The following is a 22,176-nucleotide window of genomic DNA, read 5'->3' on the forward strand; positions in this document are numbered from 1 at the left end:
GAAGCACCTGTAATAGAACCATCAATCGGATCCTTAGAGGCCGAAGCCTCATCAAAGATCACATCCCTGCTCACCTATCTTCCGTATCGTCGGGTCGTAGAGCCGATATCCCTTCGTGGCCGTGCTATAGCCCACGAAGATAAGCTTTCTCGACTTAGAGTCGAGCTTCGTCTGCCTCTTCTTCTTGTCCATATGGACAAAAGCATCGCACCCAAAGATGCGAAAGTGGGACACGGAAGGCTTCTTCCCAAAGAAAGCCTCATAAGGAGTCATGTCCTATAAAGCCGAAGTCGGAGAGCGGTTGCGAATATGCACCGCTGTAGCCACCGCCTCACCCCAAAGGAAATGAGAAAGACTCCTATGCTCCAGATAGATCGGGCCATCTCCACCATGGTCCGATTCGCACATTCCACCACACCATTCTCGGATGGTGTGTTCGAATGGGAATACTCCACCCGAATGCCATGATCCCTGCAAAACTGAGAGAAAAGGTGAGAAGTAAACTCGCCACCGTGATCAGCTCGAACGCCATGAACTTTGGAAGTTGTTTGTGTCTCCACAAACACCTACCACTCGCAGAAACAGGAGTACGCCTCGCTCTTGTACTCCAAGAAATAAGGCCATACATAACAACTGAAGTCGTCCACAATCAGCATCAAATACTTGGCCTTCCCAAGGGGGGACGTGCCCATAGGTCCGCAAAGGTCGGTGTGAACCAACTCAACCGGAGAAGTAGCCCTCCTAGAGGCAACTTGAGGGTGAGGCTGCCTATGCTACTTGCCCCTCAAGCAGCTAGGGCACAAAGTGTGAAGAGAAGGGAAATCTGGAAGTCCCTCCACCATCTTCCTCCGAGAAGCCCACCGAATAGAATCGAGGTTTAAATGACCATACCGAGCATGCCAAAGCAGCCCAAGCTCATGGGAAGTCCTCGCAGCCAAGGCTGTGAACGTATAAAGCCCACCCTCCTGTGTACCCGTCCAAAGAGCATCACCCGTAGAAGCATCCTCCACTATGACTGCATCCTGTGTAAAAATGACTCGGGTACCGAGCTGAGTAAGACCATGCACAGACAATAGATTAAAGCCCAAATCAGGTACATAGAGAACTTTGGCGGAAGAAGACCACCTGTCAGAAAACATAGGTAGAGGCCCCACGCCTCGAACAGGAACTGTAGAATTGTCACCAATGGTGACAGTGCCCCCTCAGGAACGAAGATCCTAAAGGCAATCCTATCGAAAGGTCATATGTGAAGATGCTCCACTGTCCACGAGCCAAGGCTTCTCCAGAGTGGTAGAAGCTAGGGTTGTATCCTCCTCAACAAAGACATGCACAAACGCAGACTCTGTTGTGGCTGGGGCCGCCTTTGAGTCCTTCTCCTTGGGCTTCAAATGGGGGTACTTCTGCCAACACTTCTATTCGGGATGAGTACCCTTCCCACAGTGGGGACATTTGGGCTTATTCTCCTTTGCATCCTTCTTGTCCTCCTCCTCCTTGTCCTTGGCCTTCTCCTTCTGTTGTTTCTTCTTCTTGCCGCCACCTGTACCTGCAGTAAAAGCCTTGGTGGAGCCACTGGCACCCACCTCTTTGAGTCACTCGTCATGCTCCAAGACAAGCAGGGAAAGTTCCTCCCATAGGAGTTTCTCACGGGTCCTCGAGGTAATGAGGCTGGTGTAGAAGACATCATAGCGGGGTGATGGCAGCTGAGTCAACAGAATCATCGCCATATCCTCGGACGATATCACACAACCAAGAGAGGCTAACTCGCCTCGCATGTCCTCCATCTTCGTAATGTGCTCCTTCATAGAAGAAGAATCATCAAGACTGAGCATCCGCAACTTCTTCTCCAAGGAAATCTTGTGGGCAAACATCTTGTGCCGATACAAAGACGCAAGCTTCTTCCACACTTCCGCCGCAGTCTGTAACCTATGAACATGTACAAGAACGGAATCATGTAAACTCATAAAAAGAAAGGAATGGGCTCGAGAGTTGAGCCTATTCCACAAGGTTACACGGTCCATAGAGGTGCCATCTGTCGAATCCACGGGGGGACGGTCGATGGGCGAAGAAACAAGCTCCCATAGGTCGAATGTATCGAGGATGCACTCCACCTTGCACGACCAGAGGGAGTAGCTGGAACCATCCAACTTATCTTCCTTCGAAAAGCAAGGGAGAATCGGCACCTGAATAGAGGGAATCAAGGAAGGCATCCGCACATCTGAAGCAGTCTTCACGGAAGGCACCTTCACGATAGATGGAACCCTCTGAGATGCATGGACTGAAGAGGGACAAGTGCGAAGAGGCTCCTCCCGACGTCGAAACTCTTGATAATCCCGCCTCCGCTCAGAGGAATTATGAGAAAGGAGCTCATTCTCTGAGTCGTCAAGGCCTGAAAACTGGTAAGACATCTTCCAATCTGCAAAATACCAAACACCAAAGAAAAACTGTGCCGAAGCCGAAGTATGACCAGCAGTATGGTCACCAACCACCAAGACGCAGGCTGTGATAGCCTACAAACACCTGGATCTGCAAAACACAAAGGTAGCTGATGAAAATCACCAGAACAGAAGCCGCCAGCACCAAAACGCAGCCTGACAGTGGGTCACCAGCAGGAGATGAGCTGCCTGGAGTGGAAACGACCATCAGATCTGCAAAACGCACCCTGATGATGTGTCGCCCAGCTGAAGGAGGGGCCGCCTGATGGAAAACGCAAGCAGGAGGGGTCGATGGATGACGTGGCAGCCTCTAGCGGAGTCGTCTGCAGCAAACGCAAGAAGAATGGCCACCTGGAGGGGCCGCCTGGGCAATTGGAGATGAGGCGACAGCAGCAAAAGAGGGGTGAGGTATCTCTCCACAAGGTTAGGTCCTCCGTGCTCTCAGTCAGGCGATGATACCATGTGAGAGTGCGCAACGGAAGAACACGAACACAAGAGGAGGAGAGAGAGAGCAAGGAATGAAGGAAGAAAATCTGCACTGATTGAAATGAAATGTTGAATACACCAAAGTGGACTAATCAGTCCCTGCACGCAGCCCGGAGCGTCAGTGAGGGCCCCAGAACAAACTGAAAACAATGGCAGCACCAATGCCGAAGTGGGAGAGGATGGAGAGTGTGCTGAACCTGCAAAAGAATGTGTTGAGAATGACTGGGGGGGCTGCTATACATAGCCCCAGGCCAGAAAAACTAGCCAACCTGCCAAAACTGGCCGACCTGCCCAAATATGGACCGACTGCACACAAAAAGGCCCATTTTGGGCTGAGTGACACCCAAAAAGGGAATGCAGACAAAAACAGCAGATACAAAACTGACAGAGCTCCTCTGTCTCCTGCCAGACTCTGACAGGAGCTCACAACCAGGAGATGACAGACTGAGAATGAACAATAGAGCAGGCTAACAGGGTCAAAAAGGTTGAAATTAATTTTTATAATTATTTAATTCTAAAAATTAATTTACTGTAACTGGATAATGTTGAAAATTGGGTCACTTGGCAAAAATACCCATGCAAACTGAGAAAACGTTTTTAGGGCTTGGTCTCAGACATTCATATCAGTTTTCAGTTGGAGGAGATGAGAGAGAAAGCTGCTGCTGTTCCATTTTTTGAGCAAAAAACAGCAGATGACAGCCATCTGGAGCCATCAATAGGCATGCCACAACAAGAGAAGGCCCATCATGAGACTGGCGATATCATTAGCTAGCTGATAAGGAAGGTTAAGATACAAACTGACAGTAAAAAATATTAAATGGGACAGTCTGGGACAGGATATGGTCAACTCAACACATAACCTTTGATTTAGAAGTTCAAGCTTTGGAACCTGGAATATCTGTTGGCTCCTCCTCGTCATCGTCCTGAAAAGTCAAGAAAATAACCCAGTCCATATTCCCAGTTTTCAATACCGTGACCATTTACATGCCAATGCCATTTGCAAGAAATTTGTTTCTAGTTCAGTCTGCACCTTTGGTGATAGTGTTATTTGAAAGCAAGGGAAATGTGTTTTAAGGCCACACTCCGTTCGATCTATTTCTGCAAAAGAAGCTCAGATATAAGTGGATACACCCATGTACAAAGGTTAAAGACATACGTACATACCAATGCATATATATATATATATATATATATATATATATATATATATGCGGACATACATGCACACGTGTGTACATGCGTGCGTGCACAGAAGTGCTTACACACAATTTTTTTGTGGTGCTAACAGCCTTGGCAGCATTAACCTTGTTGATCATGACATAAACAGAGAGCATTAGCTTCACACAACCATGTGCTCCGACTGTTTGCCACAGTATGGAGAACCGAACCCAAACCTTTTATGTCGTCCATTAGAATGGCTTGTAAAGCTTCTATTTCCATTTCCTGCTCTTGCTTATAGTCTGCAGCACGCCTAAGGCGATGAGATACAGACAGTAATGCGATGAAACAAGCTTCGACGAGGCTATTTAAGAGCTAACCTGTCATGTCTGCTAATGGATGCTCGCCAAAGATCAGCAGCTCGATCCGCAGTGCACAGGTCGATGGTCGCGGACTCTGGGGCTCGAGTTCTGAGATAGCTTAGGAAGGTTTCTGCTATCTACGTTATACATTACATTGTAACTTTTCTCGCTTGCCATGTGATGACAAGGGCTCGCCCAAGTATACGTGCACCACATCGTGCTCTTTGGGTTAGAGTTAGTATTCGGTAGTCGAGCCGAAGCACTAGAAGCTTGCTCCTTAGCTCAAGTGACAGGTTTGGCCATTATGTGAGTTCCACCTCTGAATTAAAAGCATAACTTTTGATGCAATGGATTGATCAATCGTGATGATCAAAGACGACTATGCACTTGGATTCTCGGACTAATTGGAAATAGTCTCGGTTTAGGAACATTAGCACTCTCATTTGCTCTCTTATGCAAGAGTTAAGTTTCATCTGCTACGATGATCCTGTACTACCAAGATACCAATTGAATCATTGGATTGCTATCATTCACCCCTCCACCATGGTCATTGCCATGAAAGGGCTTTCTAGTTTATGCAAGTATTATGTGTATGCATTTCAACCAGATTTTATCCTAGGGATGGGCCAATCATCATTTGCCTCACCTGTATGGGGGGGTCTTGGCATCCTAAAATCTCTCACTTTTTTTTTGAAAAAAGTGTGCTATCACATTTAACTGAAACTTTTACTTTCATGTAATCACCAAGGGCTTCCTTGCAACTATAGTTTATAATAAAAATCGAATAATAGGTGTCAACCTTTAGACGAACAAAATGAAAAATGTGAAAAATCACATTCAACTGAAACTTTTACTTTCATGTAATCAGCAAGAGCTTTCTTATAATAAAAATCGAATAATAGGTGTTTACCCTTAGACAAACAAGGTGGAAAATCTAAAAAATCTAAAGCAAAAGACAAGGCTAAGACAAAAATGAAACAAAAGACGAATACGTGTCAAGAAAAATATGGAAACATAAGAAGGGCAGAAAAGTCATAAATCAAGGAGAAAGGTACACAAGAAAAAACGCAAGTCAATACTTTTGTAAAAGAGCACAAGACGCACCATGATTTATTTCAAGAGCGTCGAGCTCTCACCCGTGCAAATTGTAAAGGTAGATGGGCTGTAGGAAAGAAGCTAGGAAGATAGAAAGATAATGGGAAAAATGGCCTAGACCACGACCACCCATGTAAAAAAGGGGATAAGGGGATGATCGCCCAAAACGAATTTAGGGTTTTGTATATAAAGTTGAAAAGTAAATGAAAATCTCATTCTTGTGTGTGGCCAAAAGTAGCTCTCATCATCATCTTCTTCTTCTTGCTTGCTTGCTTGCTTGAGCTTGTACTTGAGAGAGGAAGTGTGAGAGTGTGAGGGATTGAGTGTGTGAGGGTAAAGAACAGTGGTGGAGAAGCTCTCCTTCTTCTCTTCTCTTCTCTTACTCGCAGCAATGGAGCTTGGAGCGTGGAGCTTGAGGATGGAGCTTGCTTGAAGCTTGCACTTGGATCATGGAGCTACCAGAGTACTCGAGAAAGGAGGCAACTCAATCGGACATGGGGGTAAGCTCACTACATTCATAGAGATGGATAGCGCATAGGCTATGTGAGACGTAGCCTTTAGTGCTCGGCTTGGAACGCTTAAACAATAAGCAGTCCGTTGGTCTTAGCGGTTGAGCTTGATCTCGCCTCTACATTTTGGTTCCATTGTGTCGAGGCCAATGGATTCAAGCCTTGAGCGCTTGTGTGCTTCGAATCAAGCATTGAAGTAGGGTTTTCTCCGAACAAGTGCTTAAGGTAGATAGGTAGGAAGAGAGGGAGTTTGAAGAGGTATTCGATCTCCTTAGCAAGTAAGTTTTTTGGTTTTTTGGATTTGGAAAAGCATGTTGGAGTAATGCATGTATTTGATTTGTGATTTGGATACATTGGGGTAGGAAAAAATAAAGAAAAAATAAGGAAAACAAGCATTAGGGTTTTTGCTATCATAACAGGGCAAGAGGGTTTGATTTGTTTCTCGATTTGTATTTTGGGGTTTATTTGATATTCCAAGTATATAAAACTCTTCCCCTCTACCCATAGCTTTGATCTAGAGGTGTGTGTGGTATATTGTGACCTAAATTGTGTGATTTGAGCAATTTATTATTGTGTCGATCAAAATCGTGTCGCGTTCACCCTTGTCCGAGTGACGACGAACTTGGGCCAAGTCCTAGAATCGGCCCTCGACCCTCCTATATTCGGCCATTCGGCCCACCACCATTCGGACGCTTAAGACTCAGCTTGGCCGAATCAACCATTCGACCCACCACCATTCGGATGCTTAGAACTCAGCTTAGCCGAATCAACCATTTGGCCCATCTTACTTGAACACTTGAAAATTCGACCCTCAGCCCATCAACCCCACTCAGACAAGCTGACATTCGGCCCAACCAAATTCACCATTCAGACCAACTTTACACTTGGTCCACCTGACTCAGCCCTCAACCATTCGGTCCAAATCCATTCAGATGAACCACTCGGCCTCGGCCCACTACCGTCACCCATTCGGCCCTCGGACAACCACATTTGGACTGGTCGAATTTGACATTCGGACTAGTTGCATTCGACCCTCGGCCATTCGGGCAGGCCGAATCGAACATTCGGCCCCTACAATTCAGACCTACTAGGCCGAATTCGGATTTTTTTCAAAAATTTAACATGTAGATCTCGTAACCAACCCAGAGACCATATGGAGCCAAAAGCACATTATAGATCTATCATTGGGTTGAAATTTAGAGCAAGTAGTTCAAAACTTTGGTCCTTCAAATCACGCATGGTGTTTAGCGTAACGGCCCTACAGGCCGGGGAGGACTGCCCCCCTCAAACCCTCACAGAGAGAACTCTATCCCCTCCGCACCTCCCCCAAGTATGCTAGAGAGAAAACATGCACCGTGGTAGGTCCTCCAAATTAGATCCTAGTGTAATAATGGATCTACACAAGCATAGATTCTCACTTGCAAAATAGCAATCGAAAGCCCATACCCACTGAACAAAGACAAACAGAGACCCTAGAACCTCAATGGGCCAATCTAGCCAACAATGGCGAAAAAGGCCAAACTACAAAAACATATATAGGTTGCATTTGGACTACATCTAGTCAAAGCGGAATGCAACAACATCAAGCTACAACTATGAGAATGACTAGACATTATAATCTTGATGATAGATGCACATTCAATGGCACTGCACAGACGACCCAAAAAATTAATAGTGAATCCACATCTGGTTGTGCAATTGGGGACACAAGGGCATGTATAAAAAGGCTCGAATTTATAAGCCAAGACCCGGAAGATGAAGACATAGTACCACCTGCTTATCTCAAGTCAAACTCACCGCAAAAATAGAGTATAGTATCAATGCTCTCATTGGCAAAGGAGCAGATTTCAATATCTTAACCTATGAAGTATGGAAATAACTAGGCCAACTAGAGCTCACACCAACTAATGCAACTCTTAATCCTTACAGGGGACACCTACAAGCACTTATAGGGAAGTGCAGAATCCTTATAACTATTGAAACTGAAAGCTTGTCTATCCTATTCCATGTTTCCCCAAATAGTATTAATTGTGGAAAGGAAACCCTCCAAGGAAAATCCTTCGAAAGGGTGACGAAATGTGAGGCCGATTACGTACTACTGAGGATACACTTGACACTATGTGGTTGTGAGGATCATCACAACCTTTAGCAAGGGTGACCTCATCAAACCTCGAGGGAAAGACAAGGAATGTTCTGACATACCAGACAAGCCTAGTAACGAGAGCAAGGACTTGTTGAAAGAGTCGATATACAAGCACATGTTGAACAGAGAGAACCAATGAGCGAGGCCATGCTTGAAACGAGAAGGTCAAGAGACAATGCTAAGGACATGCTTTGGACTTACAAATATCGTAGAATACCACAAAAGAAGCCCAAGCCTTACAAACGAAGGTATTGATGGAGAGCCAGCACAACGCTGTGATGGATATCCAAAGCGTTGCTACGTGCTAAACCACCTCTATCAGTTGAATGCCGTATTGTATCAAAAGAAAAGAAGCGAAGGAGGAAATCTAAACAAAAATCCCATTCTCAAGTCAACAACAGCGGAGTGACTGAGCCCCTCATGATTAAAGTCAAGAAACCAAACATGACTGCTCGAAAGGTAGATCCTCAGCCTAGCATGCTTAACAAGCAAATATCATATGTAATTTTTGGGTGTGCATAAAGACCACTAGTGCCCAAGGAGCCTTTGACTCCCCAAGAGGATGATGAGCACCATGGGCGCAATGCTACTCATGATAAGGTTGATTGCTCAACAAAGTAAATGGCTGAATCGTCAAATAGCAATGAGCAAAACTTCCAGCTACTAGTGCCAAGTCCACCTAGGAGTCCCAAATCTCCTACATCCTCTTTCCCTAGATGGACACAAGAAGCACAACAACAGTCATCAAGTGTAGCTGCTCAATCCCAATCTCTATCTCCATTTGAGCTTCCAAATGTCCAAGGTGTGGGACATGCCTCAACATAGGGATATGCCTGTGCAATCCACCATGGCTAGCTCTCGATCTGCACAAGTGAATGCTTAAAGGGCAACAAAAGACACGACCACTTTTGATGTGCCTAAGGACTTGACACCACAATCTACCAACAGTAGCCAACCCATTGAACTAGCTGCTACTACTTCCAATCAGGAATCATAGCAATCACAATCTTTGGCCTTGATGACACCCCTTGCGGAACGTGTCCTTAGCAATTTACATGCGGAAGAGGTGTCACAACCAGTATCCTTGCCACCTCCAACACTTCCAAAGCACCTAAAGCCTAGGCTTGAGGAGAAATCTCTCAAAGATTTGGTGCATCTGACCAATTAACCAAAGATAAAGTGCATGATGAAGCTTGATCAAAAGGTGATAGCCATCACACATGCGTATGTCCATGTGGATATTAAAGGCCAACACCAAAGCACACAAAGCTCATAGCCGAAGTCCTGACTGCGGGAGCAACAATATGTTTGCTCTTGCTATGTAACTGTTGTTGAAGAAGTCATAAAGGATTTCCCAAAAGACACAGCTAGGGAATTGCACTTGATACCCTCACTCTATACTGCTCAATGTGAGACAAACAAGGAAAAGCTCGAAGCAATCAAACGAAAAGGGAAAGGACAAGGCAACTTTATGCAGAAATGGTACTCCAACTAGAGTTTGGTAGCCAAAATTAGCCACCAACCAATGACACTTGCTAAGCAAAGGAAAGCCCTTTAGACATCAATACATGATCCCACATACATTGCCCCGATCTTATTAAGAGTGTTGGCAATGATCCATGAGGTCCAATTTTCTACCACTATCCAAAAACATCCCTTGTACAATAAACTGCTTCTAGAAGAAGATGTACATGTGGCTAGTAGGCCAAGAGTAGGGAGCATGGTACTTGATGTTAGCGCAGATGTCTTTTGCCTCACTCAATACCCTACAATCCTAGATCTTTATGCTTTCCATCAATACAACACTAACTTCTTCAGTTGGTTTCGTCCAAGCTTACATGACAGGAATCCTAAATTGTCTCTTGGTTCTACATTAGAGTCACCCAAACCTCCAGAGTAAGAGAAAAATAGCTCTAGACACAACACCGGCACTGATAAGAAGCAATGAAGGCATGTTTCAATGGGTAAGGATAAGAGTCTAGAGCAAACACCTAACCAGAAGCAATTGCCAGTGCAAACGGACGAGGGGCTAAATAAAAGAGAATTGACTAAAGAGCTGGACTCTCCATAAAGAGAGGTAGTTGTACCCTCACAACCTAGAGAGGCTATTCAACAGGTCTCAACTATGTCCCATGAGGACACATTAGAGAAAGAGAATGCTGAGGCCCAACTAAGCACATCAATGAACTGACCTAGTTCAAGGTCCTAAGTCTTTAAAGGATGCACCTCAATTTCCCAAGAAAAAGAGGAGAAAACAATGACAGTTGCAAGTGGTTGTAGACGCTAAGAAGATTGAGACCAAGAGTGCTAAAGAGATGAGAAATAAAGCATCGAGTCCACCCATGAATGAACCCATTGCCATCTCTCCTAACAGCGGTGAAACCTCAAACAAATCCATGTGTTCTGATAAGTCAAAGCAACCATTACCATCAACAGCTGCTTGCAACACTCAATCCACCGACAATAGAACTTGCATTAACCAATCAAGAGTGGATACAACACAATCACAATAGGTTGACAAAACTATACCAGTCACATCTGAGGAGAACCATGACACAAGAGCAGCAAAGCCTCAGGAGAAACATGAAAACTCCGAGGACATAAGCAATCCTAGCATTGACCAATCTTGCTCATCTATGCATGAGTCCCCAGCTATGCTAAGGCCTAGGGAAACTCCCATAACCTTGCATGAGATAGCAACCAAGCAAGGCTTCATAGAACATTGAACTACCACAAAGTGCTTGACTGAGTTGGAGGCCTAAACTCAAATTATTCACACATGCTTATGTCATTGCAGACATGGGCACATTCCATAGGGAGCAGCTTGAGGAATACTTGCTATATCTGCTATCCTGGGAAGAGCAATAATATCTTAACGAGCACTGTGACAAGCTCCTACATGAATGCATGCAATTCGTCTCTGACAAGGAGGCCGATGAACTACATTTAATTGTGACATTCGATAGTGTGCTTTTGCCAACCAAATCTCTTAGAGATAGAGCAACTAAAGCAACAACCAGAGGGTCGAAGTTAATTTGAAAAACATTGGTTTGGAAATGGTGCTATAATGGCTGAACTTGGAGCCCAGATTATGACACTCTCAAAGGAGTAATTGACCAAATGGTGGTCTCCGACCTATGTGGTGCCAACTCCCTTTCGAGTATTGACTACCGTTTGGGGTATGGACTTAACCAGAACTAGCCAAGAAAACTCTCTGATTGATAAAATTCTCACTGAGAAGGAGCTATATGTTGCGAGCAGACTCGAACAAGGTACCATACTACTCGATGTTGCAAAATATTTGTTGTTATTGAGTAGGCTATTACGATTCCTGGATGCATGTGCCACACTCCAGTACAACCCTGAGTTCTATAATTGGTTTTTATCCTCATGAAGTGACATGGATTCATAAACGTGTACATAAATAAACGATGAGTTTTGTGACTGTGTATAGATAATACAAAAAAAGTAAAGCTAGCACACACACAAGCAATGATAATCAAGCGCAGGTGATATGCGTCGAAGTCAACACCATGGGATTCAGATAAGTGATGTCTCTTTGAGCTGCACCTGTTCATTATGGTGGTTGAAGCATATGACTTGCATGTACTCTCACGAGTTGCCAAGTGAATGTAGGATGACACAGATCTCTGTACGAAAGCGTTCAATGTCCAAGTCACCACAAGACCACCAACCCCACAAAGAACCATTATGGAGAAAGCGGCATAAATACTTACAACAAAGAGCCATGACTGAAGCCCCATTGCTAGAAGAGAAAGTCACCCCTACAGAAAGCACACATTGCATTTGAGCATGGCCCAAAGCATAGTCATTGGCTACTCTATCTCTTTCTTGGCTAAACTCTACATTCGAGGCAAGATTAAGGTGGCAAGCTCTCGTTCACGGCAAAAGAGCAAGCAAAGTATGGCTCAATGGTGGAAGCAAGGGGTTTCAACTAGTTTACATTCAAGCTTACCCTAAACCTAAAAGACGCCATCATGGGGGAGCCAACTGTAAAACAACTCCTGGACCAGTGCAGTCTACAAAAGTATGTAGAGAAAGATTGGGCAGGCTATCGATTATAGCAAGTGTGCAAAATTTCCAATGAGTTTTGATGTTGAAAGAAACTGTGGCATTGTGATGATAAGAAGAGGAGAATAAGCTCGTCAAGTAGAGGTGGAGTGGAGCCTTGCAATGGTGGGGAAGGCCCTGGGTTTAGCCAGTAGAGGATGACTCAGAAACGCCCAAGGAGGGATGTGTTGGGGGTGAGTTGTCACCAATCCAAGAACAACAGGGAGATGAAGTCCATAAGGAACAGCAGGACAACATGGAGAGAGTTACTACTAATAAGGAGAATGGCCAACCATCTCAACAACAAGAGAGCAAGAGGACAATACGTGAGCAACAAGGCTAAAAAATTATCAAGTCAAGAGGAAAGGAAAAATCACACTCTCAAAATCCCCACAAGAAGAACTCGATCCACCTCCAAAGAAAATAGAGAGTTGGAAAGCATGGAGGAGGAATCAAAGAGATTAGAAGAAAAGCACAAGCAAACACTAGAACAGGAGGAAGAACGACTAAGGCAAAAAGGGAGGAGGAGATTACTCTAATGAAGATGGAATCAAAGATTTAGCCTACAAGCTGGCACATCACTGCAACATGGACTCCATGCCATGACACCTAAGCCTAACATTGGCTTAGGAGTAGAGGAGCAATGTGCTTCCCTAATCTCAACTAGATGAACCTCACATGAACTCTCCTTGCTAGTAGTTTGGGGAGCCAAAATAGCAAATGCAGCCGCCTCAACAGGAGCCACTAGAGCTGGTCCACGAAGAAGGGCGTGACTCTAAATCAAATAAACGAAAGAAAGAATGAGTGCAAGAACCAAGCCCCTCTGTGGCCACAACAAGTATAGTTAGAAGAGAAAAGGACTCCATGCCAAGCTATGCATTCCTTGGTAAATCTTGTAGCCCCCCTCGGAATGTGACTACTATAGAGCATTAGGATGATGTCTAGCATGCCCCCTTCCAATGCATCTCCAAAAAAAAAAAAAAAAAAGAGAAAGAAAGAGCAAACAAACAAAGACTTGCACAAAGAAAAAGGAAAGAAACAATGAGCTTTCCCATGTATATCAGAGTGCCACAAACATCACACCTAGGGGTTCTAAGGCTAGGCATGACCGATGGCCTTGGTCAATTGGCTCCGTGCCTAACCCCCTAGCCCTTCCTATCCCCCAACTTCACACTTAGGACACATCAGGGGCAGGACACACCTAGGGAGTTTGTGCTTGCCTATGGCTAGATCTGTCTCCCTAAGTGACACCCACATCACCTCCTCTGTACACAATCTAGATCCTCAAGTGTGAAACAACACCATAGGCTTCCCTGAGATTCGACCCAAATCCCAATTTTACTAGCACGGACACCATGCAACACTGCACAATGAGGAAGATGCACCCCCAGGTGGTGCACTTTCTTTTTCTTTATTCAGGTATACTCAATAATGGTGATCAACCAACACCAACATTGAAGGCCCCCACTACCCACTGATCAAATCTAATCTCAGCCCCCACTACCCGCCGATCAAATCTAATCTCGGCCTTTGCAATCTAATCTCGGCATCAATGAGCTCAATTATCCTACATCGTGTCGACAAAAGCACAAATAATGTCTCAAGAAGCCTTCGAGTGTACTTCTCCTCAACATTAACAAAATTTTCCACCCCATTGAACCCTCGCTTCATCCACGCACTGCTACAAGGAACCTAACTAGTAGTCTTCTAACTATATACTATCTAAGTATGCACGTGCACTCACATAACATTTGCACCACAATCTCTACACAATTTGGGTCCTCAAGTGCAGGACAATACTCTTCGCTTGCTTAGAGTTCGAGATGTCTCCCAAACTAATCAAATGTGTATTGTTCACGATAAGGAGACTAGTACTAACCCCTAGGGAGAGACCATACGAGAGGTTTTCAATTGCAGGTATAGATTCCAACAAAAGTACTGTCACCTCTTCATCAACACTCAAGTCTGAACTCTTGTATTTTATCAATATGCAAGCCTACCAAAGAATCGTCACATGTAGAATCCCAAAAACCAACACCTATGCCAGCCATCAGTGCAATTCCCAACAAATAATAGCCCTATTACCAACTCCAACAACCCTACCATCAACCAACCAAACCAACAACGTGCCCCCCACAACCTTCATCTGCATCACTACCAAAACTCCTCCAAAGCAAGCTATAGTATTCCCTTCCACCCACGTCTTCGGTGCATGCCAAAGCTTGCTACCTACAACGGTGAGTGCCATGGGACTGGCACTCATTTGGGAGAGGATAATGTTAACCCTTAGATGAATAAGGTGGAAAATTTGAAAAATCTAAAGGAGAAGACAAGGCCAAGGCAAAAGTGAAACAGAAGACGAAGGCGTACCAATAAAAATATGGAAACACAAAAAGGGCATAAAAGTCCTAAATCAAAGAGAAAGGTGCACAAGAAAAAGCGCAAGTCAATACTTTTGTAAAAGAGTGCAAGGCGTACCATGATTTATTTTAAAAGCGCAGGCATGCAAATAGCTAGGAAGATATGAGGATAATGGGAAAAGGGTCTAGGCCATGACTGCCCATGTAAAAAAGGGGATAAGAGGATGACCGCCCAAAAGGAATTCAGGGTTCTGTATATAATAAGTTGAAAAGTGAATGAGAAGCTCATTCTTGTGTGTGGCCAGAAGTATCTCCTCTCTTCTTCTTCTTCTTCTTCTTCTTCTTCTTCTTCTTCTTCTTCTTCTTGCTTGCTTGAGCTTGTGCTTGAGAGAGGGAGTGTGAGAGTGTGAGGGTGAGGGACCGTGGTGGAGAAGCTCTCCTTCTTCTTCTCTCTTCTTCTCTTCTCTTCTCTTCTCTTCTCTTCTCTTGCTTGTGGCAACGAAGCTTGGAGCGTGGAGCTTGAGGATGGAGCTTGCTTGAAGCTTACACTTGGATCATGGAGCTACTCGAGTGCTCGGGAGAGGAGGCAACTCAATCGGGCATGGAGGTAAGCTCACTACATTCGTAGAGATGGATAGCGTGTTAGCTATGTGAGAGGTAGCCATTAGTGCTTGGCTTGGAATGCTTGAACAATAAGTGGTTCATGGGTCTTTCCAGTTGAGCTTGATCTTGCCTCTACAATAGGGTCCAAATATGCTAATAAATTCCCAATGATGAGCTAAGGGGGTCATGGCATAGAGGTTCAAGTGTGGATCGAGTAACACGGGTGCATAAGTTCAAATCTTGCACCCCACATCCCTTGCTACACACCTATAAGTGTCTAAATTTTGAATGGCATGAAGGGAAAGCTACTAGTGTGTATGCGTATGTTCTCCAAGGTAATAACTATAGGGAAACACACATGGCTAGTTAAAAAGGCCAAATCGAAATGCAATTGGGTTTGATGGATGGAATAAGTAGAGAGTAGGCTAGATGAGCATTGTTCTCCGTCTTTAAAACTTTAGAAGAATCATAGAAATATCCATTCTCAATCTTTTGTAGAGAAAAAAATGCATACAATACATCCAATGTTTAGCTTGCTTACACAGATTGCTTAAGCATACTATCTTATTTGCATACACACAAACTGACCACCATGAATGAATTGCATGTGCACAAAGCCACCATCATGAGTGAATTGCATGTGCACAAAGTCACCACCATGAGTGCTTCTCACCATGCTTTTTTCACCATGACTTATTGATTTTGTAGCATCCAAGGGCCAAAACACCATGATTGTATGCATCTTGAGTGTCTTGAACAAATCAAGCACTTACATGTCCATCACCATGGGTTACTAATGTTATCTATCAACTAGTGCAACAATCTAATCTTATATCTTGCATGCACCACGATTACATCATAGGCTGTTGTATTGAATTGTGTCGCATCTAAGTTACATAGCCCACACTAAACATCCACTAATTAGACCACTACGACTGACTCTTAGGAGCTTGGATATCATTGCAATTACTCTTGTTGAGCCTCCTTGAGTGCCCTACACATCATTCCAACTATATACTAGCATTTACTAATCTTAGTAACCTTGTCTTGAGTGAAAATACCTACATTGAGTCATTATGCACCCAATTGAACACTAATCATGACAAGACTTACATACCGACTTGGAATATTCCCCTAGTCTAAATCCCTTAGGTAGAGTAGTGTGGCCTAGAAGGTTTGTTATATGACTAAAGGATGTCACCTTAACTATTTACTAAGCCGCAAGGTTAGCCTAAATCTTATCAAGAGTGCTATCAAGTACTCTTTTGTAGATCTAAGAGATCCTCAATGCGACTGAAGGAAATGAAACTAACCCCCTAGAATAAAGAGAACTAATATGAACGAGCACTAAAATGGCCATGGAAGAGGCACAATGGGTATAGAAGAAATCCTAAGAGATGGAGTAGAAAATTATGATGGATGCTAAATTATCTACTAGACACCCAAGGATATTACAAAGCAAACTGCTCCATTTGGTTGCTTAGGCTCAAACTATTAGCATTAAGGACAACTACTCTTGCACCAAGTATGATAGTGCCCAAAGCTAAAGACAAATGAGTTTTCTCACATGTGATCCAATAGCACGCATATAAGGTAGTGATAGCAAAGTCAACATGAAATCAAGAGAGTGCGTACGAGGAGCAACCTTTTGGAGAGCTTTTAAGTGAGCTTTTTTTGGCAACCTTTAAGGAATTCCACATAGTCCACTTGGTCCTCTTTTTCTTTTGGGGACATATCAAGCACCATAGCTGCTCCTCCATTGCCACCACCACCATTAGCATTCTCACCACTACCACCACATCTTACTCTCCCCCTCCTCGTTAGAACCACAACCAATTCCCCCCCCCCCCCCCCCCCCCTCTCTCTCTCATACGTTGAGGACCAACCATTGACATCTCACTTTCGTAAATCACATTAGCACCACTAGCACCATCACATCTCACTCTCTCCATCATTAGAATCATAATCAATTCTCCTCTCTCTCTCTCTCTCTCTCTCTCTCTCTCTCATATCTTGGAGACCCACAACATACATCTCCCTCTTCACATCCCCCTAAATAACACCCTCTCTCTCTCTCTCTATTGAGGGTTGATACGACTATGTTTTTTATTGTTTTTTGTTATATTTTTGGGTGATTTGAATAATGGTTGGTTTTGAAGTATTTGAGAGAGTTTTGGACAAGGTTGAATATATTTGAGAGGCTCGTGATGTTTTTAGTGGAGATATGATGTGTTGAAAGGTTCTATTAATAAGTGCTTGAAAAGGTTTTGATTGGTTCTATTTAGTTTTTGTTTTGTTCATATTTCTTTTTGTATGAGAGGTTAGAGTGATGATTGATGGAGTTTAAGAGAGTTTGGAAACTGGTTGAATGATTCTTGATGGTGCGCAGATCGGTCGCAGATAGCTCACGTGGTGAATCCCGGAAGGTCCCCAAGAACAAAGTACTCTACCTTTTTGCACAAAAACCCATGTAAAAGCATGCACGACAAGAGGCAAGAGACAAATTGGGTTCAATCTCCCCCATGCCTTGTGTGAGCGCTTCACAAAGCATGTATTTTATGTATATTTCCAATCTTCATGCTCAATAATAGCCCAATTACAAAAATATGACAAGCTTTTAGCTTTTGAGTTTGCTTTCTACAAAAATAGAAAAATAAAGCTAATGGACGGTGCCCATAGAGTCTGGCACGCCCAATCTCAATGTCCAAATAAAAATAACATATCCGGGCACATAAGCGCATACAAAATAATAATCGATAATCAATGTCTCAATAGACATAACAAAATATAGGCGTGGCGCCTATCAAAATATATAGTCCAAATGTCGAATACTCGCTAAACTCCAATGCTTTCCTCCGCCACTGCTGCTATCTCTACACATCAACTGAAGCATTCACAATCGTTAGTAAAATAATACAATTAAACCGACAAAAGTGAATACCTAGCAGTCTTCAGCTACATAAATAAATCAACTGGTTAGAAATAAATCCTAACCTTAATTTATTACGAGTGCGCACTCTAAACTCATAAACGTTTATTAATTTAATATGCATTTTGCGGAATCACCCGCTATGGAATCACCCATGTACACACTAAATTAATGAAACGCCCGAAAAGGACAGGCGTCCCCATCAACTTCTCGCACAAAGAATCCTCTTTGTGTATGAGCCTCGGTCATCTAAAGTTTACGGAATCCACCGTAAAACCTCACAGAATCCACCGTGGCACGGAATCCACCGTGGAATATGCCTCCTGGCATCACTTGATGGTTTCGAATGGTTTTAGTTGAGCTAAATACTTTTTTATGATCTTCTGTATGGCACTGTACACCCTTTGTGGAGCTTTTGTAGAGCTTTTATCTCTATTCGATTTTTGCTATGTATGCCTCTATAAGTATTCTATGGGATGAATGTGTAGATTGGGGAAGTTTTCTAGTCTTGGGAAGAGATGAATACAAGTTCAAATAGCTAAAAGAAGCGAAAGAAGTAGCTGCCAAAGACTCAAGTAAAGGCTGAAGTGATAGTGACATTGTTGAGCTACGAAAGGATACTATAGTGGCTTTGGTGACCCTTCATATCAGACATACCCCATTGGGAGGGGTATTCACGACCAAAGAGGGATTATGGATGGTTATTATTCATTATTCCAATGTACTATGGAGAGAGAGCATATGTGTGTGTGAGAGAGAGAGTATGAGATATAGCTAATTTTCTATGAGAAACATTTTATCTACATGAGAGAAACTACGAAGATGATGAAATATGAATACTATGTGATGATTTTCATTCAAAATTGATCTCTCTTTTGTGTTCTCTTGTTCTTTTGCTAGTTTCTACCAAGAATATGTCGAAGATTTGTTGTGACAAATTCGTGGGAGAATTGTTATATGATGCTGAATGAAGATTTGAGAAGATTGGTGCTGTTTTTCTTCTTGTGGTTAATTAAAATATGAAAAAAAAGCTTGTTGATGATACAAGATAGATTTTCTTGCATTAGATTCCCTATTTTTCTTGGTAATTCTCTTGGGCCTCCTCACACACACACACACACACACACACAACACATTGGTAATTCTCTCTCCTTAACTTATTTGCATCATTACATTAAGAATATGTGATTATTTTTTATAATATTATCACAATGTTAGCAGCTGAATTACACATACACAAGCGATATCACACTCATGTATACATTCACATCTCCCCTCTCTCAATTATTTGCATATATGTTACAATTACATCATGATATTTTAGAACCTCAATTGTGTACACATGAGTAAAACCAAATACACTTACACATACATGTTCCTCTCTCTCTCTCTCTCTCCCTCTCATGTTGGAAACCAACCATCGACATGGCATTCCCCTAAAACACACATCTCTCTCTCTCTCTCTCTCTCTCTCTCTCTCTCTCTCTCTCTCTCTCTCTCTCTCTAACAATGCATTAGCATTTCTCTCTCATTAACTTATTTACATCACTAGACTAAGCTTATGTGCTTATCTTTGATAATATTATCATAATGTTAGTGGTTCAATTATGCATACATAAGTGGTATCACATTACATATACATTCACATCTGCCCTCTCTCCTTTCTTTGCACGTATTTTATATTTATGTATTGATAGGTTAGTACTTTAATTATACACACATGAGTAGACCATAGACACATCCGCTTATACTTATACATTCCTATCTCTCTTTCTCATTTGATTATGCTTACATATTGGTGCGCAGATCGGACGCAGGTAGCTCACGTAGTGAATTCCCAAAGGTCCCCAAGAACAAAATACTCTACTTTTTAGCACAAAGACCAATGTAAAAGCAAGCACGACATGAGACAAGAGACAAATTGGGTTCAATCTCCCCCATGCCTTGTGTGAGCGCTTCACAAAGCATGTATTTAATGTATATTTCCAATCTTTATGCTCAAAAATAGCCCAATTACAAAAATATGACAAGCTTTTAGCTTTTGAGTTTGCTTTCTACCAAAAATAAGAAAATAAAGCTAATGGACGGTGCCCATAGTGTCTGGCACGCCCAATCTCAATGTCCAAATAGAAATAACATATCCAGGCGCATAAGCGTATACAAAATAATAATAAATAATCGATGTCTCTATAGACATAACAAAATATAGGCGTGGCGCCTATCAAAATATAGTCCAAAGATCGAAAACCCGCTAGACTCCAATGCTTTCCTCCGCCACTGCTGCTATCTCTACACATCAACTGAAGCATTCACAATCGTTAGTAAAATAACACAATTAAACCGACAAAAGTGAATACCTAGCAGTCTTCAGCTACATAAATAAATCAACTGGTTAGAAATAAATCCTAACCTTAATTTATTACGAGTGCGCACTCTAAACTCATAAACGTTTATTAATTTAATATGCATTTTGCGGAATCACCCGCTATGGAATCACCCATGTACGCACTAAATTAATGAAACGCCCGAAAAGGACAGGCGTCCCCATCAACTTCTCGCACAAAGAATCCTCTTTGCGTATGAGCCCCGGTCATCTAAGTAAGTTTACGGAATCCACCGTAAAACCTCACGGAATCCACCGTGGAATATGCCTCCTGGCATCATACCCCCGGGGTGGGATAGCAATTGACCTCAATTGCTATTAGCTCAATGTGGAGCTAACAGAGTGGGGAAAGCATTTAGGTCTCTAGCGTGCATCCATTGTGCTTCTTCTACAGGATGGTTCTTAAATTTCACGAGATATCTAGAGTACTTTCGACCAGTTCTAGTAGTCATGTAATCAGTGTCTATGATGGCTTCTGGTTCAAGGATTTCAGTCTCTTCTTCTAGTAAAGGTGGGTTTTCATAGACAGGGTGGATAGGTAATTGTCCTCTAAATGGTCTCAATAAACTAATATGAAATGTATTATGAATTTTCCAATGAGATGGCAATTCTAACTTGAATGCATTGTCATTAATCTTATGAATGATTCTAAATGGTCCGTAGAATCTAGGGGCTAATTTGACAACTGGATGTCTATCTACACTTTGCAGTCTACGCTTTTCTATTCTAAGCCAAACATAATCATCAACTTTGAAATTCATGGCTTGTCTTTTCTTGTTGGCTTGTTTGGTATATGATTGTTGGGCTTTAGCAATCATATCCTTTACCTCATCAAAAATAGTGTTATGCATAACAGCAATATCATCGGCACTTTGTATTCTATTTGACAAAGAGGCAACAGGTGTAGATAATCTATATCCATAAATAACTTCAAAAGGTGCTTTCTTTGTAGATGTGTGTGGTGTATTATTGTAAGCAAACTGTAATAAATGCAAATGAGTATCCCATGTCTGAGGTTTAGAGATAGTGTATGCACGTAAAAGATCTAAAATAGTGCTATTTGTGGCTTCTGTTTGTCCATTTGTTTTTGGATGAAATGCAGATGAAAAATCAATCTTTGTGCCTAGATTTGCAAACAGTGTAATCCAGAAATTATTACAAAATCTAGAATCTCTATCTGAAATAATCACTTTCGGCAATCCATGGTTAGTAAAAACAGTTTTCAAAAATAACTGTGCTGCTTGTGATGCTGTTAAAGTTTTCTTACATGCAATGAAATATGCTTGCTTACTAAATCTATCTACAATTGTCCAAATCATGTCATGGTTAGATTTAGTATTTGGTAAACCAGTAATGAAATCCATAGATATATGTTCCCAAGGTTTAGATGGAATAGATAAAGGCATTAATAACCCATACTGTTTACCATGATGTCTCTTTATTCTTTGACAAATCAAACATTCAGAAACAAAATTAGACACATCTGCATCCATATGCGGCCAATAAAAATCTTCAGTTAACATGCGTAATGTAGAAATGATACCTCTATGACCTTGATATGGGGGACAATGAATTTCATTCAAAACAAAAGATCGGAATGGAATAGTAACACACAGTCTCTTTTCAAAGAACATGAATCCATCAT

At 42.5% G+C, this 22,176-nt stretch overlaps 1 protein-coding gene across 3 annotated transcripts in view; it reads right to left on the reverse strand.

Moving 5' to 3' along the window:
- The window catches only part of LOC148018964 (Ubiquitin-conjugating enzyme family protein), a 46,264-nt gene extending 41,615 nt beyond the window's left edge, over positions 1 to 4,649 (reverse strand). Inside the window, exons 1-4 of one of the 3 annotated variants that reach the window (XM_087701469.1) lie at positions 4,457 to 4,648; positions 4,313 to 4,378; positions 3,949 to 4,016; positions 3,808 to 3,841 (exon numbers count right to left, since the gene is read on the reverse strand). In XM_087701469.1, the coding sequence (XP_087557595.1) occupies positions 3,808 to 3,841; positions 3,949 to 4,016; positions 4,313 to 4,378; positions 4,457 to 4,463 (175 nt within the window). In that variant the 5' untranslated portion in view covers positions 4,464 to 4,648. Of the gene's footprint in view, positions 1 to 3,807; positions 3,842 to 3,948; positions 4,017 to 4,312; positions 4,379 to 4,456 lie in introns of all 3 variants that reach the window. The other 2 variants (XM_087701470.1, XM_087701471.1) reach the window with 2 other exon arrangements.
- Between the last annotated feature and the right edge of the window lie 17,527 nt (positions 4,650 to 22,176).

The sequence above is a fragment of the Lygodium microphyllum genome, chromosome 20 (genome assembly GCF_053477565.2).
Source record: "Lygodium microphyllum isolate KBCC chromosome 20, Lygodium_microphyllum_v1.1.10, whole genome shotgun sequence".
In the NCBI taxonomy this organism is placed as follows: domain Eukaryota; kingdom Viridiplantae; phylum Streptophyta; class Polypodiopsida; order Schizaeales; family Lygodiaceae; genus Lygodium; species Lygodium microphyllum.